General features: G+C 33.0%; 1 protein-coding gene and 1 long non-coding RNA gene across 3 annotated transcripts in view; one reads left to right on the forward strand and one right to left on the reverse strand.

Moving 5' to 3' along the window:
* Window positions 1-4,881: 4,881 nt before the first annotated feature.
* On the reverse strand, window positions 4,882-22,270 carry Flo1 (flotillin-1). Of its 2 annotated transcripts, XM_089697942.1 has the most exons (11): window positions 22,093-22,270; window positions 19,724-19,890; window positions 18,878-19,057; window positions 18,616-18,699; window positions 17,126-17,344; window positions 16,391-16,551; window positions 15,513-15,621; window positions 14,243-14,368; window positions 10,871-11,041; window positions 7,524-7,625; window positions 4,882-6,026 (listed from the first exon to the last, which is right to left on the reverse strand). In XM_089697942.1, the coding sequence occupies exons 1-10, from the start codon at window positions 22,142-22,144 to the stop codon at window positions 7,560-7,562; spliced, it is 1,335 nt and encodes a 444-aa protein (XP_089554068.1). In that variant the 5' UTR covers window positions 22,145-22,270; the 3' UTR covers window positions 4,882-6,026; window positions 7,524-7,559. The 2 variants fall into 2 exon arrangements, with proteins under 2 accessions (XP_089554068.1, XP_089554060.1); XM_089697934.1 differs by lacking the exon at window positions 7,524-7,625.
* A 939-nt stretch (window positions 22,271-23,209) lies between these two features.
* LOC149491379 (uncharacterized) overlaps window positions 23,210-24,600 on the forward strand; it is a 68,423-nt gene continuing 67,032 nt past the window's right edge. The window contains exon 1 of the long non-coding RNA XR_016316002.1: window positions 23,210-23,233. This is a non-coding gene — a long non-coding RNA (uncharacterized LOC149491379). The remainder of the gene's footprint in view (window positions 23,234-24,600) is intronic.

Raw genomic sequence — 24,600 nt, forward strand, 5'->3', positions numbered from 1 at the left:
CAGTAAACGAATTGTCATAAAAGTTTGACCGATGGACAGGAGTACATAATAATAAAAGGTTGGAAGAACGAAGAGTGAGAGTGTGAGTAGAGCTAAGATAGTTAAAGTTGTTTTTTAAGTAGGGCGGTGTTTTAGGGTGAAATAAAATACAATACAGGAGATGAAGAATGTGAGTATTCCGGCGGAAGCGAACGGGGAGCCAGTTTAATTTTGTTCTAAACTCAGAAATATGATCAAATTTACGTAATCCATAAATAAATCGTATACAAAAATTTTGAAGCTTCTCAAGGGTGTCTAGTTGGTATTCGTGGAGATCTGGATAGGATGAATCGGCAAAATCAAGGAGAGGAAGGAGTAAAGAATGAGCTAACGTAATTTTCGTAGCGATCGGTAAAAAGTTTCGTAAGCGCCGTAGCGAGAACGCCGATGAGAAAACCCTTTTACGGACTTGTTTTATTTGCTCATCCCACGAAAAAGTTTGGTCAAGTGTCAAACCAAGATTTTTTACTTGTGTGCTATAAGGGATAGACACACCATCAACAACGATACTTGGTAAATCGGCCCAGTCGATTTTTGATACGAGCTGCCTGCTTCCGAAAATAATAGCTTTGGTTTTAATTGGGTTAACTGTTAAACCGTAATGTTTACTCCATGAGACGATTGTCGCAAGATCAGCGTTTACTTGAAAAATCGCTTCAGGTAGTTCGAGTAGTGATGCGTGTTTATATAATTGGAAATCGTCTGCATACATATGGTAGGGTGACTCAATATTTTTGGAAATGGTGTTAATAAAAATGGAGAAAAGGAGGGGAGAGAGAACGCCACCTTGAGGAACGCCAGCAGTAACATTGCACCAAGATGAGGAAATCTCCTCAATCTGTATACGTTGCCGACGTCCCCTTAAGTAGCTATGTACCCAATCGATAGCCGATGCAGATAAATTAAGGGACCGCAGCAAAGCCAGCAATATGTCGTGATCGACCGTATTGAAAGCGTTACTAAAGTCCAGCAACGTTAGAATTGTGAGCTGCTTATTGTCAAAACCTCGCCGGATGTCGTCAGTGATTTTGATAAGTGCAGTGGTCGTACTGTGACCGGGACGGAAACCAGATTGGAAAGGATTAAGGAGATTATTGGAGTTAAGGAAAATACTCAATTGCTCTTGAACCAGTCGTTCGAGAACCTTAGAGAGAAATGGAAGGATGGCAATGGGTCGGTAATCAGATGTAGTGGAAGGGTTAGGAATTTTTGGGAGAGGTATAATGTGAGCACTTTTCCAATCATCAGGAAATATGCCAGATGTAATGGAAAAATTAAGGATATGTGTGATAGTAGGATTGATTATAGGGAGGATAGGAATGATCATGTTCCGACCAATGCAGTCACTACCGACGGCCTTTGAAGTGATTGACAATATGCTTTTCTTAACACTACACTCGGTAAAACGATTGAATACAAAAGGAGGAAAGCTGGAATGGGGTAGGTTATTTAGGTAGGATAGTGTATAAGATTTAAGGGTAGGATGGAAATCTGAGGGAGGATTGGAAAAATGGGAATTGAGGACATTGGCCTGGGTTGAATTAAGACAAGGATTTTGTTGGGATCTGCCAATTCCAAGGGATCTTAGGAATTTCCAAGTTTTAGAAGGATCACCATTGTCAACCGACTTAGATATATAAAGTCGTTGAGCATCCCTACACAAAGTATTGCAGCGGTTTCGAATTCGATTAAATTTTTCACGATTTATATCCGAATTAGACAACTTTAATTTAGTCTTTGCACGCGCCTTCTTCCGTAAAAGTGATTTAAGGTTGTCGGTCATCCAAGGGGCAGGCAGGTGCTTCAACTTAACTGGACGCATAGGAGCATGCGAATCATAAAGTTGAAGAATTAATGAATTAAAAAGTGACACTTTATCATTGATGGTTTCAGCAGACGAAACAACCGACCAGTCCATGTTTATTGCGTCTTCGCACAAGCGCTCAGAATTAATTTTACCGAAATTACGTTGCAAAATAATCTTAGGTTTCGATTTAGGAAGTTTTAATTTGTAAGAAAGGAAAATAAGGTCATGAAAGGAAAACATGTCAGCTGAACGCTGTCCGTGCTCAGCGACATGCGTTGGGGAGGAAACAATAATGAGATCAAGGAGGGATGGGGTACAGTTGGGAGAGGAATGGGTAGCCTGTAAAGGGAGGATTTTAAGATTATAGGAATCAACTAAATTTATAAGCTTATTACTACGATGATCACCCTTGAGTAAGCAGGTGTTAAAATCTCCCATAAATATAATATGATTATAAAGAGGAGAAAAGGATTCAAGGATCTGGTCGAAGGAATGGAAATAGTTAACAGAGAGGTTAGGGGAGTAGAAGACGCCTAAAAGGATTTTAGTGTTGGAAGAAGTTATTTCGACAAGGAGATGTTCAGCAGCATCGCTAGGTGGCGGCTGAGGGGAGGAGCTGACAATAGTGTAAGGAATGTGAGAACGTAAGTAAATTGCAACCCCTCCTCCGGTCCGACCCATGCGATCGTTCCTTATTAACTGAAATCCTGGAAGACTATAAGAAGAGGAAGGAAGACAGGGTTTGAGCCAGGACTCTGAAATTAATATGGCATGTACAGGATGGGAGTCAAAGGTAGCAAGGAGGTCAGGGTAGTGTGCCGGAATACTCTGGGCATTTATATGAATTACATTAAAGTTATTAGGTTGATTGGAGAATAGAGAGGAAATGCAAGGAGAAGAAGAGGAAGTCAAACTATTAAAACTGTCGCTTTCTGAACCATTTGAAGAGAGTGAAAAAAACGCTTCGCTTTCCGTGCTATCATTTAAAGCCATGACGAAAATAATAAATAATTAATATCAAAAATAATATTCTTAAAATATATGTATGTATATATATATAGTAATAAAAAAAATATATATTAAATATAATAATAAGTCTAAGTTTAAAATCCAATAATCTAACATGACCTTTACCACCAGTTATTATATACCGAAATTAACACACTACTTGTGTAAATTACAATTCAAATGTCCAAAGCGCTAGTATCCGTGACAACTAAAAGAATATAAGAATGACACGAATTGTCATTGTCAAATGTCCCAACAAATTACAAAAACAAAGGTACCTACAATAATAATTACTTGATGTGAAATTTTAATTTAAAATTACCTTAAAATTTAATAATTAAAAGATTAACGCTTATGAGAGCTTTTATCCTGGAAATCCCACAGGAACGGAAACTATGCGTGTTTTTCTTTGAAAACGCGGGCGAAGCCGCGGGTGTTAAGCTAGTAGGATATAATATCTAGACATACAATATGTGTATACAACGACGGCACATATTAATTAATATGGTAATCATGTTTTAAAACAACGTAGTTAAAATAAAATTTATTTATTTTATATTAATTCAATATTAAATTGAAAATAAAACTGTGTCAGATATTATTGCTTCCTAGTTGATGTCACATGTTTATGCTTTTTGTATGGAATCAACGCAAAATACAGAAATATAAAATTGTGTCAGATATTATTGACACCTAGTTGGTGTCACATATTTATGCTTTGTGTGAGGAATCGAAGCAAAATACAGAAATATGAAATTGTGTCAGATATTATTGCTTCCTAGTTGATGTCACATATTTATGCTTTTTGTGAGGAATCGATGCAAAATACAGAAATATGAAATTGTGTCAGATATTATTGCCACCTAGTTGGTGTCACATATTTATGCTTTGTGTGAGGAATCGATGAAAAATACAGAAATATGAAATTGTGTCAGATATTATTGCTTCCTAGTTGAGGTCACATATTTATGCTTTTTGTGAGGAATCGATGCAAAATACAGAAATATGAAATTGTGTTAGATATTATTGCCACCTAGTTGATGTCACATATTTATGCCGTGAACGGGAACTATGCGGTATTTCTGTGAAAACGCAGGCGAAGCCGCGGGCGGAAAGCTAGTGTCACATATTTATGCTTTTTGTGAGGAATCAATTATATTTTACAATACAGAAATATAGAATTGTGTCAGATATTATTGCCTCCTAGGTTACGTCACATATTTATGCTTCGAGAGGTTGTCACAATTATTTGCTCTACATTTTCGTCATATAATTTTGATGCCACTTTATAATGCTGCCTACTAATGTCAGATATTTTTGCTGTATACGGGCAGACAGATATTATTGAATTTGTTCTAGTGACAGATATTTTTGCACATCGCCCCCTAGGCATATATTATTGCTCGTGACTGTACATAGTCCTAGGCAAAGGTATTTCATGTTTTTATCGCCATATACTGAACAATAGTAAATGTAACAAACGATACAATTTGCTATGTATAGGCATTTTAAATAACGCAAAAATGTTCTGTATTAATGCTCGTTACATGTACAGATCGAGGATGAATAAAGTTGGAGATTCCAAATAATTTCTTAAACAACCAAATGGAGAAAACAAAGCGTACCCTTATTGAGTATAATAATTAGTATATTTTGGTGTTATTTTAATAAGAGTAATTTTGTATAAAAATATAAAAAATTACTCTTTCTTAGTGAATTACTGAGAATTTAGTAAAATATATCTATCCTACAAACTATTAAAATTTTTATGTTGAAAACAAATTAAAGTGTGATTCCGATAATAATGAAAAAACGTCAAGTTTATCATAAATATTTAAATTGAATAGGTAGTAAGTATATATTAAAATTATTACATCAAAATGTTATTTTAGCAAAACTTTACTAATGGAATTAAAAGCGCTAGTTCACTCGCACGCTTTGATAAAATCAAAACATCGGAATATAGGAGGCGATACCTCATATAAATCTTATCTCAGGCTCTATCAATTAATGGCATTTAGTAGACATTTTTGTGATTTTAAATGGATTATACAAAAATCCTGGCCAAATGTCTATCCCGCCGAATACTAGCTATTCGGTATCCGGTTTCTTTCACTATTAAAAAGAATAGGAAAAAGTTAAAATATTTATACACTGACATATTGTTTTGAGTAGGAACTACCAAACTAGGTATTAGGAATTTGCGGGTTTGTTCGCTTCTCTGCGTAAAATTCAACAACTATGATTTAAAAAGAAAAATAACTGTGTTTCACTCCGTGGTTCCACAGTCATTCGGCAGCGTTAATTGAATCATAGCCGTGTCAGTGTGTTCATGTTATTGTGCATTGACAATTTGCATTTGATTACTCTATGGACGTGTCGTATCTTCCGCTATTTCGTTTCTATCAAAGCTCGCACGTTATATATATACATTAAAAATTCGATTCGATTGAATTGCTGAATCACATCCTGGTATTCTGTTATTATCATAGTTATTTAATAAATAATTTTGCTACGCCGACTCTGCCTTAATAATAAAAAAGCTTTTTAATCGAAATATAGTGTCCTCCCCAAATTACCTACTCCATAGCCTAAACTAGCGCTTTATCCTACTTCATTCATAGTAAAATATAATTATTATAGTACATACATCTCATTACAAAATGTGAAAAGAAAAATGTCTACGAATGCACAGTTACCGTAAGAGTACCTAAACTGCCTTATGAACACCAAATTGTCTTAATACCCTAACGACAGTTAGCTAAATAAAAAAATATAAGTTTTTTATTACTTTTTTCTTCATTAGTATAACAGTCATTTCAGTAAACTACATTGAGAACATTTAGGCGATTGGTCGTAATTAATTTAACGCTTCAACAAATCATTCGTCCTTCGCCCACCGAGCTTTCAACGCATCCTTAGCCGTACCTCTGTACTGACTTCAATATTGCAGAATACTTACAAATTACAATGATATTATAATAATAATCAAAACATCGACGCAATAACCTGATCTAGCTTTAATTAAATTTATTTGTACATAGTATGTAGGAAGTAGCACTTAAATCGTTGGAAGTATAGAATATATAATTATTTCGGTACGTTTATTCCACTCGAAGCTAGTACACACTCTTTACTTCTACTTACAGACTGCTTATGCGGCGCTGATACCCTGCGAACAACATTACGTTTTTAGTATGGAAAATAATTGGAATTTTATGCTCGGGATATCAAAATACTAATACATTGCAGACAGACAAAATAATATATTTACGGGAGCTAAATTAATACGGTAAAAGGATGAGAATATAGACTGTTTTGTGATTACGTCTAAACTAACAACTACATTTACGTAGTTAGATACCTAATTACTAAAATATAATTTATTTATATTAACATGTACCTATGCAACAATCAATCAGAAGCCGAAAGAAAACGCATGCAAGGTATATGTGTCATGCAATTGCCTAATTAATAACGATAAAATAATGCAAAACAGTTCGACAAACACGCCGAAATCAAAATACGCAGGAAATTTTTTAGCGATAATATATCATAATTATTTAAGGATTAAAATAGTTAAAAGTTATTGCGGAATCTACAACAGGAACACAAGAAAACAACTATTAAATAATAAATATATTTAGTTCTCCGAGTCAAACTTGGCCGGTTATAAATTATAATTAAACAACTATTGCACGCCTCATAAGCGAAGCGTTGAGGTGGGTACTACTGTCACTTCGCGCAAAACATCTGATTTTTCAAACTTAAAATGTCTTTATGTATCATACATTGCACTTGTAAGATAATACATACACACACATATTAAGAAAAAACACTATTTTTAACGTTCATGATATTTTTGATGTCATTTTTGTTATTTAAACTAGTTAAAAAACAGTTTAAAAAAGTTCTGTCTTGGACGTCCGTGTGTCTGTATGTGCGGATCCTTTTTCTTGTTAACACGATAGCGACCGAAATACTTTACTAATCGAGTCTTTTTTTTTCTCTTACGCTTGAGTATGCTCAGGAATAGAACCCTTTCATTTTTCAGGGTCTGATTCGATGTGGTTTAATTGTTATTAAATAAACAAAAATAATAATTAATAAATATTTATTAAAAAAAAATTATGAGGTGTGCACTTTTGGATTTTCCAAATTATTTTATAATATGATTTCTACTATTTACTATTTTTACAAAGCATACAACACCATACTTTCTTATCTGCTACATAAAAACACAATAATACACTTTAACAAGTTTAATCTCTGAATTACATACATAACTATCCACATATCTCCAAATCTGTACGGCAAATATCAAATTTTAAATATCTTGTCAGCACGCAATGTAAATCGTAGATAAGTATAATTGATTATTATTTAATATGTTTATCTTATGTGACTATCAAAAATTGATATTTGCATTCGATTACAAACTATACGCTGTTTAAGCATTTATAGCGTTCTCTCCACATATTGCCTTGAAACATACATCTTTGTTAAATATACTAACATGTATATAACAATGTATGTATAGCTATACGTGTAGTTGAACACAAGCAGTTTCGTGCGAACAAATCAAACACCATTCAGTCGTACCGAAACCCTCTCATCGCAAGTGGATAGTTACATATGTAGCTATATCCATGCACTGATCCATATTTACCTCGACGAGCATTATCTAATTGTGACCAATCGCAAGTTATCGGACCTTCCTCGCGTCGCCGCGCGCCGTGGGCGTCGGCACCGGCGTCGGTTCCGATATTGCCTAACCGCCAACCGAGTTAGTGTTAGTGATATATATGTGTATATTAGCAATTTGCATAAAATAACCGACGATTACGTACATTTTAAGCACTGGTGTAGTATTTTAGTTGGAGTTTGCAATTGAAGTACTTACATGAGAAAATCATAAAAATAGATGCAGAACAGGGAAGAAAGAAGTTTGAGAGTCCTTAACAAAGCAGCAGACAGTCTTTGTTGTCTTTACCGGTTAGTTAAAACAAAGAGCGTGTGTGCCGAGCACACGTGTCTGAAGTGAAACTTCTTTGGCAAGATTCAAGGTTACCATAATTGTCCCCTTACTCCATGACGTGACAGTATTGCCATGACGCGACTTTGAAATTTGACTCTCAACGCGCGTAAAGAAGTTTCACTTAAAAAACAGTTGTAAATGCATGTAAAATGCATGTAGTGTGCAACGTAAACGTCGGTTGTGTTAGGAGTGATCAGGTGTTAGACATACAAAATAAAATTAGTAACAACACAATGTTTTCCACTGATAAATAGAGAATTTATGTTTAGCATCCAAAAAGTTGTAAGCGAATGTTTAAAAACATAAAATTACAGCAACATTAATTGTCCTTCAAAATGATTCAGGAGCATATGCAATAAGTAATAACATTGATTGATATTAAAAAAAAACGTAGTGCATTAATTTCGTGTATAAAATAATATGTAACATAATTATTTTTAAATAAAACATTTCAACTATAAACCTATTAATTCTAACATTTAAATAGGAATATAATAAATTGGTTCAGATAATATTAATGCGAAAGTAAAGAAGCAAATTCATTTCTATGTCCATAAAAATTATTTGCAAGAAAATAAATTGCTAGCCTTGTTATCGAACTAAGTAGCTGGGTACTTATGTATTTGAGTAGAACTCATTAGATCATGTCTATGAGAATTTCTTTTCAAATGATAACATCTAGAGATTCCTCTAGAGCTCAATCAATATAATGTCTTATATTTTGCTGTGGATTGCTGGTATTGAAAGAGAAACCAATTTGTGATAGTATTGCGAATTGATATAAAATTTTTATACTAATTAAATCCTGTAAGGCTTTAATATTATGAAGAAGTAATATTTTATATTTTTTTTAATGCAAAGCTGGTACTGAGAAATGGATACAAAAACTGAGTAACCGATTTAGAAAACAAATCAGCAGTAAAACGTTTTAGATAATAATATAAAAGAGAAAGGTAAATGATATATACATGTATATGTTGAGGAATGATGTATTACTATTCAAATATAAGGACGTTATCTATGTCACTTTTCCTTGAATGAATATAAATCAATTACCTATTCAACTAGCTATATATGATAACTCTCATAACATAATAAATAAAAGGCACCATACCAAGATAATACCTTAATAAATAGTAGGAAAATTATAAATAATTCATAAAAAAGTATTCGATTTCATTTTGTAAACAATCGCTGTAAATAGGGTAAGAGCATCAAAATTCCCCGAGATCAAAAGTTTAAATTTAATGATAACCCTTGCTCGAGATAGTGTATATATAATATCTCATTTCCAATATAGCAAAATATTAAACGTAAGTAGAACGAATAATAATTCATATAGAAAGGCGAATTTAGTACGGAAAAGACTATTAGAAACTATCCTAGGTATTATTCGTTATCGATGGTATGCCATACAAAAATAATTACCTATTAACTAATGCAGGTTGTCGTGGAAAACCTGTTAGTTAATAAACGCAAGATAAGTACTGTAATTAGTAATTACATTGTTATCAAGAATAACAATGACTTGTTTCTTCTATAACGCTAAATGTTAAAAGGTCACTTGTATTGTTATAGTGCTAATACTAAATTATATTTTGCAATTTTTTAGGACATAGAAATGGAGCTGTAATAAAGGTTTTACTTCTTTGAGTGCTAGCGAAAAATTGATCGTTTTATTTGATATATTGGAATTGCCTTATTGCAGTGGACACATTGTTTAAAGAGATTAAGGGTCGATTTTTCAATGCTTGGATAAAACTTATCCGTCCAATAAAGTATTACACAATAATATTAAAATGTCACGTAAACTGTCAAATACGGGCAATTAGAATACGTTTTTAAAATGGTAGTTTTATACATTATTCAACGAATAAATTTTATCTAAGTATTGAAAAATCGGCCCTTAATGCTATAAGTTTTAATATTATTAGCTTACACTGGTTAGCTTCAAAATAGCAAACGGTGCAATACAAACCATATTATTTATCGAAGATGATGATTCTTATGTTATGTTGGCACCTTTACCTTATAATATTTATGTCCTATAATATAAAGAAATCAATTCTGCTTTTTATAAGCTCCGAGATTTTCCTTGATTTATTTTAGGAAATGCATACTCAACTTTATTTTGTTGTATTCTCGATTTCTCTTCACATAAGCAGTATTCAAATAGTGCAGTAATATTAGGCCAAATTAGGTGCAAATCTCGGAAAATCGAGACACTCAGTATATAACCACGTAAAAACTTGTATTCTGATATCCTAAAACTGTTCTCAAAATTCACATATTTGAATGGTCACTAGTTTGAAATTCAGGGGTCAAAGGTCACAAAAATCTATTTTTACGCTTTCTATGGTTTTTACGCTATTTGTTTTTAATATGAATATTGGAGAATTTCATTCTCTACAACCTATTTAATATTTTCTTAACTTGAAAAACTGTTTTCGAGATAGAGGGCTTTTAAGTAAGTTTTTTCGTTGTAATATACTGGCTATCTTAATTTTCCTAGGTCAACCCCTAAAATGACTGGACTAAAAGTTTTTTTTTAAATCGCATACCAACCGGTAGCGGCCGGTGGGAGTGCACCCTTATTTCTCTTGTTGTTGGTATCTACGACGCGTTCTGCTAAGGCCAGTGTACACTCACCTTGATTATTGATATATCCACGCCCGTAACACCCTTCACAAGGGTATACACTGCACGATGCTCAGCATTCCGCACTCCTCTGCGCTTTTACTATTAACGTGTTCTGCTAAGGCTAGTGCTCACTAACCTTGATCTTGGATATATCCACACCAATGACTCCCTTGACAAGCTCGGGTATACACTGCACGATGCTCAGCACTTCGCCTGTGAGTTTCGCAGCGCCCACTTCATCGCCACCAGACGACACAATCATAACTGTGAGCACTCGCCCTTATCATTTATACTGTTGGTAGTAACGACGTCTCCTGCTAAGGCCAGTGTACACTCACCTTGATCTTGGATATATCCACGCCCGTAACGCCCTTCACAAGCTCAGGTATACACTGCACGATGCTCAGCACTTCACCGGTGAGTTTCGCAGCGCCCACTTCACCGCCGCCACACGACACCATCGTGACTTTGCGCGCTTGAGACAGTGGCGCCGCTACTTCTGCTGCCACCTGGTGGCGAGATTGGGAAACGTCTGTTTAGTCTAAATTTTAGTATTAATTAACATGTTAATCTATACTTATTATATTATAAAGCTGAAGAGTTTGTTTGAACGCGTTTATCTCAGGAACTACTGGTCCGATTTGAAAAATTCTTTAAGTGTTAGATAGCCCATTTATCGAGGAAGGCTATTAATATCATTACGCTAAGATCAACAGGAGCGGAGCCACGCGGGTGAAACCGCAAAGCGCAGATAGTACAAAATAATAGCTAAATGGGGAAGGCTTAATGTCATGTCTTAGCTGATAGGATTATCATCCAACCAAGTCGAGCTTATTTATGGTAATAAATAACATAAGTTTTCACTTAAATATATAGTTCAGCTAAAACTAATTTAAGACGAAAATTATAGGTAAACGCTCACCAAATATGTCTGACATTTGTGTATTGATTATTGACAAAATCATAACAGAGGACAAATATATTTTCGGTATAGCCTCTGACATTCACGAAACCCAGTTATAAATACAAACTTGCTAACCATCGTGAGTGGCAAATGATGTTATGCATAACGAATGCAGAAACTAGTGACCCAGTTCCACTTTAAAATAAGATTATAGACGTTCTATTTTCCGATACTGCCTATTTGTATTGGTCCCAATTAACCTACAACGGAATAACTTTGAACTCCTACTATATTATTTAACAGATGAAGTAGGGTAAAATAAATAGTCTATAGTCTAAATATAGGATAATGGATTCAATAGTAGCAAGAAAGAAAGAAATTATAATTCGTCACAATCTTTCAACAAAACAAGTTATACAACATAAACATCACAAAAACAATACGAATATCTAAATTTATCTGAGCTGTGTAAATTGCAAACATGTGACGTATTAAACGCCACTATTATAATGTAGTAATCGATTTGTAGCATTCACTGAGCATGCAATCTTGTTTTTTTTTTTGAAAATAAACACGTGCCTTTGTGAGTGACATTAATTACTTATTAAATTAAAAAGACGTGTGAAATCTTTCAAAAGAGCCATGGTTAATTAATTTTCTTTTTACAGTCTCATTTTCCACTACAGTCTCTCTGATAACAAAACTATTTTCTGACTAAATTTAATCAAAAGTATGTCACGTGTAATGTATAATAATGAACGTAAAAAATGTAACATTTTTTGGATTAAACTAACTACAGCCGTATATTCTTAGCTTTAATTTGCAATTTAGCTCGCACATTATGGAACTAAGCGTAAACGACCGGAGCGGTTATCATAACAATGTGTATGTTTGTTTCATGGCCGGACTAGATAATAGCTTGTATTCGTTGAATTTCTAGTCGTTTCAGAAAGCAAATAATTGACTCAATTACTGAATTATAATGCTGTTTAAGCAATGATCATCAAACCCATGACCGGAAATAAAGTCCTTGTCTAGCTTGATTATTATTTTTTAATAAACAATAGAGTGTACTCTATTGTTTATTATTTTTATTATAGTAGGTATAACAGAGTTTTAAGGAAAACAACGTTTATGGCGGCACTAGGTCACGGTAATCGTGTTGAGGATCCAGGATAGTAAAAACTAAAAACACAAACTAAATATCACAATAATTTATACTTTGGTTCATTTCCAGACAAGATCTAGCACACAATTTTTGAAATAATTTTCAGGTTATGATGATCCGATGAATGAGGCTAAATATATAACTTATTTTTACATAAAAAAGAAAGAAGAAACTGGGAATTAATGCATTGACGAAGAATAACTTTTATATACGAGTGAAGTCGCGGGCGAACATTTAAAATATAATATGTATTTAAAATTATCATTTTACGCAAAGGATACCTCATGTCATGAATTATAATTAGCATAATATTCGAAAGGCAACAAAGCATTACGGAGAAATGCAAATATTCTAAATCTAGTATCATTATACTGCCACAAACGTTATACCGACAATGATAACGTACCTACAAGTTAAATAAATTGCTTCATTTGAATATGAGTACCGCACCTCCTTATAGATAAATAAAATAACAATACCTAATAAAATCTTATATTATATGAGCTGCGATCAATATTTTGAACAATTACTTGTACAGAATTATTTTTCATGTTTAAAACAAACATGAAAAATAAAATTTACGCGGGATATTATGCAGATGATTGCATGGTTTACACTCAAGTCTGTGTACGATCAAACATTATTGTATACTTTTAAGCTATTGCATTGCTTCTATCGCGGGCCTTGAGCGCGGGGACCGAATCCAGAAATTCCGTAACGAAAAAACCTCACGCTCCCCACTCCGACGGGCACGGAGGTGTGGCTTGAAGGCATAGCATGCAATAGCTTTACCGCGGCAGTCCCCGAGTGCCACACGTCTTTTTTTGTATGAAGTGATTTATGTCTGACCGTAGCTCGATCGTGCACGGACAGGGTCCGGATGGGGCACGGCGTTGAAATATCGATAGATATTGTTTCATTTCCCGACACCGGCACGATGTGGCGTAAATCATGCTTCATTATATTTAACTATTTTAAAACCGTTTGTATTTATTGTTATGTATTACCATTGCATTTTGTAAATTGAAGAGTTTAGTATTTTCAAATATCGGTCAAGCCTATTATATATTCCTATAGGGATATTTTACAAATCTATTGATAAAGTGTGAGACATAATATTTAATAAATCGGCATTGCCTATCCTAGTGACCGACGAACATTCCTTGAATCCCTCGAATCATGAGATGTGTGAACATTGTACTATCAGTACATTTAAAATGTACACCATAGCTTTTGTTTTACACATAAAGCGCGTCACACACGGTGAAGATACTATAATATTTTATGTTAAGATTCTCTAATATAAAATATTACAGTATCCCTCCGGTATCAGCGTTCTGACCATCATTTTTCTTTTTGTCATAGCGTACTAAGACCCCTGTAGAACCGCCATCCTGTTAAAAATGACCCGAAACACTGACACAAAATTTCGGGTCATTTGTAACAGGGCGGTTCTACAGGGGTCTTAGTACGCAATGACAAAAAGAAAAATGATGGTCAGAACGCTGATACCGGATACCTTAAGATACTGTAATATTTAATATTAGAGAATCTTAACATAAAATATTATAGTATCTTCACCGTGTGTGACGCGCTTTAATCGTTTATAAAAAATAAATAATATTCAAATGAACATACCCTGGGTAGAGTCTCAAGCATCATATCGACCATAGCAGCGGAACCGTATTCCTTCCACGCATCTGCTTTCTTCGCCATTTGTTCCGCGTCGGCCACCGCCTTTGCCTTGATCGCGTATGCTTCAGCCTGTTTTCATTAAAACAATTTATTAAACGAACACATTTTATAAAAAAAATTGATAAATCCATACTAATATTATAAATGCGAAAGTAACTCTGTCTGTCTCTCTGTTACTCAATCACGCCTAAACTACTGAACCAATTTGCATGAAATTTGGTATGGAGATATTTTGATACCCGAGAAAGGACATAGGCTTCCTTTTATTGCGAAATATGTACCACGAGTAAAATATAAATAAATAAAGAAAAAAAAAATTTGAAGTGAAACTTCTTATGCGCGTTGAGAGTAAAATTTCCTTCACGTCATGGAATAAGGCGACAATTTTAGTATCTTTGAATCTAGTCAAAGAAGTTTCACTTCTGACACAACAAATCGAATTACCTTTATGTTGTGCTTATTTTTATTACGGGATTAAAACGAAAACTTGAATTTTATTTTTAAATTAAATCCTATATTGAAAATAACCTTATTTATTTACAATTTTCGATTTGATACACTGAAAAACATTGTCATAACATTGGCCTGGCCGTATCCGCATATAGCAAGTATGAAATATTATTATAATCTGTTACTTTAATGGCCCATAACAGCATAAATATTTAATAAAAAATGCACTTTGGGTGTAGTTATAAGTCTATTTATGAATATGCTGCAGTATCTTTTTCAGGTTTTATCTCGATCATCAAACATCCTTCATCACTAATATAATAAATAAAAATGTGTTTTTTATTTGTTTGTCCTTGTTTCACGTCGCAACAGAGCGATTTTATGATGCGATTTTTGCCTCTGGAGACAAATAGGAAGTCTCCTAACTGTCTCTAGACTCAGAGAGTGATTTAAGCTACTGTTTACTGCGATGAAGCATCTAATTCCTAGGAGAAAAGCGAAGCCGCGGGTAACAGCTAGACCACTACATAGTATAAAACAAAGTCGCTTTCTCTGTCCCTATGTCCCTTTGTATGCTTAAATCTTTAAAACTACGCAACGGATTTTGATGCGGTTTTTTTTAATAGATAGAGTGATTCAAGAGGAAGGTTTTAGTATATAATTTATTAGGTTATAGACAAAGCGGGCGAAGCCGCGGGCGGTAAGCTAGTTAAAGATGCTTATTAACAAATGCTTATTAACAAAATAATTGCAGTCTACATACCTCTCCACGGACTTTAACTGCCTCGGCCTCGGCTTCGGCTTCGAGAACCGTCTTCAGTCTGTGCGCTTCAGCGAGTTTCTCTAGTCTGAACTTCTCTGCTTCTGCAGGCCTGTGATACAAATAAAATTATTGAAGTGAAAACTTCTTTAGCGGCGTTGGGTATAAAATCTTAAACTCGCGTCAGGACACGTGGCCTGATCGAAAAAGCGTAAGACGGACTTTTTTTTTAGCTTTTATATTCCATGCGTAAGACGGATACCATTCCAAAATATCAAACATGCTCAACGTTAATAATCAAGTTTTCACTTCTGCCGGCACTCCCGGAGTGCAACCCGTCTTTTTTATTAATTAAACTTGTATAATTGTTTATTGTACCAGATAATTTAGATAATGAAACTGAATATTTTTTTGCATAAAGTCGTGATGATTGTTATGTTCTTTTTTAGGTTTTGGTATATAAGAAATACATATTTAAAGTTGTTTATTGATGCTCAATGAAATCAGTTCTTAAAATATCAGTTATGCTGCGGTACTGCTTGCGTTAAAGTTTTTTTAAGAATATTTTACCTACAAACAAAATTATAGTTAAATCAGTTTAATAATAAGAAATTGCATTCCTAAATTTGCAAAATTACACTTCCATTAACAATTTTTTTTTCAAACAACATATTAACCTAATATACTGATTTCCAGCTCCAAAAAGATTAAACTATACATTTTTGAAGTGAAACTTCTTTAGGCGCGTTGAGAAGTAAAACTTCAAGGTCGCGTCATTTCAATACCGTCACGATTTTGGTATCTTTGTCAAAGAAGTTTCACTTCTGACACGGCACACATGCTCTTTTTTAAATGTCAGGCTTATTTTTTGCACGTGTTACCTGCGTATAGTGGCCTCTAGCTCCTTCTCCCGCCGCTGCACTTCCCACTTCTGAACGTTGATCTCTTGGGAACGCTCCACAACTGCAATCTGCATTTGCTCCTCCTTGATGCGCTGTTTCGTTTTGGCCGCTTGCAATTCGTACGCCATTTCAGCTTCCGCCTGTTTTCATAATAATAGCATAATTTAGGAGGGACATATTTCGTGTCATTTTTTCATTTACTTGTACAATAGTATTGAGGAAGGAAATACAAATATTTTGTGTTTTTTTTGAAGTGAAAACTTCTTTAGCGGCGTTGGGTATAAAATCTTAAACTCGCGTCAGGACACGTGACCTGATCGAAAAAGCGTAAGACGGATGGATATCAAACATGCTCAACGTTAATAATCAAGTTTTCACTTCTGCCGGCACTCCCGGAGTTCAACCCGTCTTTTTTTTTACTTATTTGTATGAGTAAATATGATGCTCTTTAATGCTATTTGATCCGGGTTGGATGGTCAATATGATTAATTTATATATTTTAACATATGACGAGACAAAGGGCAGCATTTACATTTAAAGAATATGTTAAAAATGTTTTTAACAATAGAACAATTTAAGAACACTCTCAAACCTGCAATGTTAAATGATGAGAAGACGTACAAATATTTGGCAATCAGAAATACTTCAATTAATGTAACTCTAAGAGTTTCACTTCAAATACATACAAGTTACACCAAAATTTGAATACACTACCTTAGTAGTCTGAACTTCGACATCATAAGCTGCTTTCTTGAGTTCGAAATCTCTCTGTGCCTTCGATATTTCGGTATCATTAAGGAACCTGGCTGCCATCCTCTGTTCCTCGGCCATTGCTTCTTTAATCCTGGCTTCAGCTTGAGCCTCCGCTTCACCGATACGAGCGTCGCGTTTCACTTCCGCGGTTCGAGCCATACCTAACGCTTTTAGATACCCCTGCCAAGTTGAGCATTTCATTAATAAGATCATTTTAATATGTAATTGTAAAGAAAAAATATTTATTAACAATAAACATTCAATTAATGTTATGACTTGCATATATCATGTTATTAAAATTCATTTCATGTTGTCTTATTCGTGATTCATGAATCATCAATACTCGTAAACAATACATTCATTGTATTTCTTTAAAATACTGATTTTTATACTATATTTGTGCTGCTTATTTTTTTTTACTTATTTTAGTAATCATACTATAGTATTTTAATAAACTATTTATGTTTGAATTTTTTATTTGTCTCACATTATCATATCTAAGGTAAATATTTACGATAGTGAGAAAGATATACTTAAGAGTCAAGTACTGTTATAATTTAGCGATGATTAGCGATACTCTCGCGAACTTTTACTATACACTAGTTGCGCTCCGCGGTTGCACCCGCGTGGCTCCGCTTCTGTTAGTCTTAGCGTGATCATATAATATAGCCTATAGCCTTCCTCGATAAATTTGCTATCCAACACCGAAATAATTTTTAAATCGGACCAGTAGTTCTTGAGATTAGATCGTTCAAACAAACTCTTCAGCTTTATAATAATAGTATAGATTTTAGTTGACTCAATAAAATTCAAATATATGTGTTCATAGTGGATTTATGGACTGAGACAAAAGTGATAGTGAGAACATTAATATTGCAGGATATTTGTGTGCTAATTAATATATGCATTGCATTTTTGCATTTATTTACATGCCCTCCCTAGAAACCCGAAATATGATTAGTTAATGTATGCTCTTATAACCATAATTCTTATGTAAAATCCCAGGTGGCATTAACCAAATAATAGCTTATTATCTTAACAAGTAGCAGTTTTAATTATAAATTAAAAAATCCCATGCGCTCTTTCAGCTCAAATTGTAGCTTAACCAGCAGACTAATATGAAACCTAATTCTAAGAGCATATTTCTAAGTTACTAAAATAAAACATACCTTAGCTTCCTGTCATGCCATGCCATGGTAAAAGAAAAATATTGCACTAAAGTACAAATAAATGTTCATATAAACTATTGGCTTATGCTGAATATAATTGTCTTTATAAAAAGTGTTGAAAAGTGCAGGGCCCAAATGATTACTTAAAAATCCTTAAAGATTTTGACTTGTATAAAATGATGTTTATATATCTATAAACCTTATTGAATGGCAAATATGAATAATGATAAATTAAATTAAGCATTTATCTACAGTATGTAGTAAATTTACTCAATATCTTACCTCTTCATCTCGGATATCTTTGAGTGTGTAGGATACAACTGTTATTCCCATATTAATGAGGTCACTGGATGCCACCTCAAATACCTTTAAAACATTTGTTTTATTATTACGAGATATTTCTTTTTATAATATGTGCTAAATGTACTAATATTGAATACAAATTATTTTGTTACCAGGTTAAATCTCACAAGATTGAGTAATACATATATCTAATTAAAAACAAGACTTAAAGGTTTTGTTACAAAAGTAAAAAAGAAATTACCTTTTTCGAAAATATTTTTCTGTCTTTATATATTTCCTCAACTGTCATGGATCCCATAATAGCTCGCTGGTGACCTTCGAGGGTCACTAGGGCTATATGCTGAATTTCCTGTTCTGATTTTCCAAGGAACTGTTCACAGGCTGATAAAAGCATCTCTGCATTTTGACCTTGTATTTTTACCTGTAAAATTACAAACGCATTGTATGACTAAAACCTATAAATAACTTGGCTAAAGCAGGCAAAATGTAAATATGTTTGTTATGTCTACTGAGAGTATTAGAGCATGAAACATAACACTCATTAAAAAATTAGTGAGTCAACTTCCTGTATCTTAGTCTCCACAGGGAATTGATCCAATCATGTTTCAGTGCTTATCAAGACACATTCTTCTCAGAAAATAGCTTAGATGAAAATAAATTTAAGATATACAGTTTCGCTTTATAAGTGTTTTATGAAAGACTAGCGATCCGTCCCGGCTTCGCTCGTGGTACATATTTACGTTCTCTCTCCATAAGAACCATCCTCGTACTCACAGGAATATAATAATAAAAGAATTATCGAAATCGGTCCACCCGTTTACGCGTGATGCCGTGACCAAGGGAAATAGGGATTCATTTTTATAATATATAGAGATTACATTTTGGCCTTCTATGAATACTAGTATAAATAAAAGGAATGTTGATTTAAACACTCCCAATAACACATAATCACTGAACATATGATTAAATTAATACACTCAGCTAAAACAATTGTTCCATTCCATGCAATATCCATTTACTAGGATAATTGACACCACTATTGAGGTCAGCACAATGGCCACAATGACTAACGCATTGTACTAATTACCTGTGCGATGCCGGTCACCGATATGGGCACGCCCTGGCTTGTGTACACAGTGGGCGACTCAACTTGCAAGGTCATCGTGTTCAGAGATATTCTCTGTACCCGCTGTATGGCCGGCCATACGAACGCGCGACCCCCGGGCACGAGGAGCGGCTTCGAGTAGCAGCATCCTGCAAGATCAGAACAATTTTACATATTATGTAATAACTCAGGCCTCGGAACTACAGACAATAGAAAATCTATTGTGTCATGGACCGATCGGGCCGCTTGTGGCTCAATGGGTTAAGGATCATTTCTTGTTTATGCTTTTGTATTTAAGTATACAACTGTAGACTTATTCAATATCCAAACAGACAGATTGCAAAGACATAATATAATAAATTGGACATACAGATAGCAATCGGACACAATATAAAAAATCGCCGTTAAATTAACCTAATTTTAAGATTTTCATTTTATAATCAACTTGCCCCAGCTTCGAAAGGATAACTTGAGATAAAAAAATTGCCTCAGTTATTCGTTGAAGCTTTCTGGTGGTGAAATAATCTTTGAATTTATTATCTGTGTGAAAACATTACATGTGTGTTACATGCAAAAGAATTTTTTCTTAATAATACTAGTTCAGATTATTGTTTAAAATCTAAAATAAATAAATCAATAATATATAAAGTAACTTTTCAGGCTTCATCAGCATGGCAAAGGCAATTTCCACAGGAATAATATATTACACCTCAGTAAAAACTAACCTATGTATAATTGTCTAGTCTTCAATTATTTCCTGACATAAAATCATACCATCGCTTTGTTGCGACGAGAAAGAAGGACAATAGATTTGGTACAATTTTTATCAGATTTCTAGTAAGAATATTTTCATGCAATCTTGAGATTTTGCTTGTCTGGTATCCAGGTTTCAGTAATATGGTTTTATTATATTGACTATACAATATTTCACCTAGATTTGTTAAGTAGATTTGTGTGGACATAAGGGCATTCTGACACTAACATAAATTATACATTTTCACATTGATTCTTTTTCAAAACTTAGAAATAATTCCACGAATATTAATCTAAATACTACAAAATTCGCAAATATATTTAAAAATAACTTCGCATGGCTTTAGGCATCAAATTAAGGTCAGTGATAAAGAGGGAAAATTATGTTAATCTCAGTCTTCTTTACTCTAAAGTCAAAACCATAAGAAATTAGTTTTAGTTACAATTTGCTTTAGATTTAATAGAAATGAAATATATTTTTAGGAGATCTAATTTCAATTGTTACGAATAAAATAAGGTAAGTTGTTAATAAAAAGACAGATAATGTACCACCTCTTCAAATGTTTTAATTAATTGTGTGTAGGTATTTTAAACCACAAGTGATGAAGAGTCTCATTTAAATTATACTATAAACTAGCTGCTTGCCTTGTCTTTGTCCAAATTGAGATCTAACATAAAAAAGCCTATGTTACAAGATAAACATGAAACATAATGAAGGTACTGTAACAACCAAATTTTAAGTTTATTAATTACATACAAATAAAGAGAATACAATACTATCCTTTTTATTTTTATATTCTTTATTAAATAATTATCTCCTAAAGGTACCTGTACGTTTAGATTATTTGGTTTACACTTAAGTATATGATTTGAGTTATGAGAGAATTTCTTCTCAATAAAACATTTTTATTCGGTATTTTTAACTTATAACAGTAAAAAATAATTATCTGGTGTTTCCTACTAGGAAGGTTTATTATGGCTGTACTTATAAACGTGTACACAGGCAAATATGTATAACATACAATTATTCATGTATAAAATAGAACATATTACTCTGAAACTTAAACCACATAATATTCTGTTTGCAATGAATATGTAATGAACATGAGCTATAGAGCAGAAAATAACTCCTAGTAAGTTTTAATTTTATTTATTACAACGAAGAAATTAAAAAACATTGTGATATCTCAACAATAATACCTTAATACTCTAATATACAAAACATTGAAATACATACATATATACATTTGAATGTATGAGATGGTCTGAGGAATGTGTACATCTTTTTATTTGAGAAGCAGACTATATATAATTCGCTACGCAGATATGATTCACATAACACCACTCGAATAGAAGTAATATGAACTATGGAAGGAGTTAATAAGTCCAATTAGGATTAGAGGAAAACTTGTAACAAAAATCGCATTGCCAACACGAAAACTTGCATAATTTTATTTTACTTATATGAACTTATATTATATTCGTTAAAGATGATAAAACAAATATGTTTCATGGGAAATTAAACGAAATGAAAACAAAAAATAATTGAAGTTCACATCTCTATCGGTGCATTTATCATTAGTTTACTAGGTACTCACCAGAAACTACAAGTGCCTCATTTGGGCCACACGTTACGAATCCCCAAGTCATTTTTATTGTGTAATTATGTTGAAATTAAATAAATTCCTAACGAAATAAAATAATAAAACACTTGAAATCAAAACATAAATTGCCTTACGAAATGGAGGGGAATACAGTGACGGATATCGCGTCCAATCCTTGTCCACAAATAGCATACAAGCACAGATAAGAAATATTCATAGACAATACAAGCTTTCAGACAGTACAAGACAGTACATAAATTATTATGATTTTTATGTATGGAAATACATATATATTAACATATTTTTTAAATAATATGCAGCTTTTGTTTGTTCAGTTATTTTATCAGAGCTTTTGTAAAAAAATATTTTTATATGAACTTTATATGCCAAATAATTACATTTTTACAGTAGTATTCTTTGCTTAATTAACACATAAAATTAATAAAATAAACGTTTTTAGCTAATGGCAACTCTTATGAAATCTACCAAGTGCCAACTGTCAAATGTGTTACAAATTTGAATTTTGATATTTGAAAGTTGTAAATTGGAAATTTATATTATTTATCAGAAGAATTAAATAATTATAACTGTAAAATGTATTGTAAATCAAAGTGATAATATAGTGACTACACATCTTGCAGCCTGAAGGGTAAGTAGTTAAATACATACTATTATACTACACTAAAACGATATTATAAGAAACTTACCACCCACTCAAATTCATAATCTTAATAAATCCCTCCTCTTTTCCTCATCGATATGGTCTGAAGATATTTATTAATAACTTAAAATCATAAATTATTGTTAGTCTTCGTTGATAGTCTTTAATTAGGGGTAAAAGATTTTAGGTAAGTATTAAGTAATAAAATTAAAATTTAATTCACATTTTTGACAATTCAATATTTTTTCTAGCAATTTTTCTGAACTATTATTTTCATTTATCTTCAAGTACTTTAAAAACATTGATATCCCTTCAAGCATTTACTTTAAATTAATTAATGCATTTAATATAATAGTACTTAGTTATTTTTTAGTTTTTACCTTTATAAAATAGATTATGATAAGTTATATGATTATAGTATATTTATATTAAAATCACTATGCATTGCACGAAACATACATTGGTCAGAAATTGGTAAGTAACTACATCCATACTTTTAAATGCTTTTTCTTATTTATTTCTAAGTTTATTTTTTTTAACAACTTGCACATTGCTACCACTTTAGACATATAAATCCAATTTTTATTTGCATTGCATGCATGCTTATATTTGTAAATTATCATTATGATTGTTTTCAATTATAGACTCCTTGCAGTATTTTGCATTCATTTACTATATTCTCAAAGTCCATTAAAAGACATGTTATATAAGTATTAATTAATCCACCAGGCCCCGGAATCACAGACACAATAGAAAATCTATTGTGTCACGGTCGGATCTGGCCGTTTGGGGCTCAATGGGTAAATGAATATATAGGCTTTGCAACATTCTTTATCTGACTAAACAAAATGTACTCAAGAAATTGTATGATGGAATTGAGAGTTTAACTACCCATTCCGTTGAATAAGTCCACTATTGGACATAAACATCCTCTAAAATAAAACTCATAAAATGCCATAATTTATAATAGCATTATTTATCCTAATGTGTTCCACCATCTTAGAGATCACCTTACAATGTATCTTAGCCCCTTTCTTTACTAAGTGGCTATTTCAGAACTCCTAAAGCCTAGGGTATGCTTTATTTTTTCTGTTTTATACTCACTATTATGTACGTAGAACATAATTTTTCGATGGAGATTTTCAAGTCATGGCAGTGTAACTGTTTTTGCATTATTACGGCTCTTAAGCTTTAGAAAAAAATGTCTTGAAACGAAATGGTTTAGAACGAATTAGAGTTCTACTTAGTCATAGTCGATTTAAAGCAAAACATCGTAATAGACCTAACGTCTTGAAGACGGGGGTGGTGCTATTACACCCCGTCGGAAGGCGAATAAAACCGTCGATCCCACTCCTGATCATTTCGTTCACGTCCAATTTCCGTCCAATACGATAATGATAGTTATTATGGATTACTAGCTGTTGCGTGTGACTTGGTCTGCGTTCATTTTTTAGAGTTAAATGTATTGCCTAACTATCAGTTACTTACGTTCATCTTGGAGATCTAAATCCATTCAGTCTTGAAAGAAGTATCAATTTTATGCATAATTTACTTTTGTGGGTATCGTGATTTTGAAATAGACGGATGAAAAAGGACTTATAAAGATTAGAATACATTTTACCGGGGAAGTACGATATATATTTTACTAAGAAATTCATATAGTAAGCTCGATATAATTAGCAGTCCTTCAAAGTAACCATCCATATAATAGTTTTTCGTGGTCTGGTCCGGAATAATAATTACTTTAATTATGACTTGAGTGAATGTGATAATGTAGAGAGCTGAGAGAGATATTAAATGTAAGCAGCTGCCACAATTATTAGCTGCTTTATCCTCACCGC

This window comes from Colias philodice, chromosome 1 (genome assembly GCF_061535455.1).
Source record: "Colias philodice isolate Cphi_HAF_F1 chromosome 1, ilColPhil1 Martin Lab GWU primary, whole genome shotgun sequence".
Classification (NCBI taxonomy): Eukaryota; Metazoa; Arthropoda; class Insecta; order Lepidoptera; family Pieridae; genus Colias; species Colias philodice.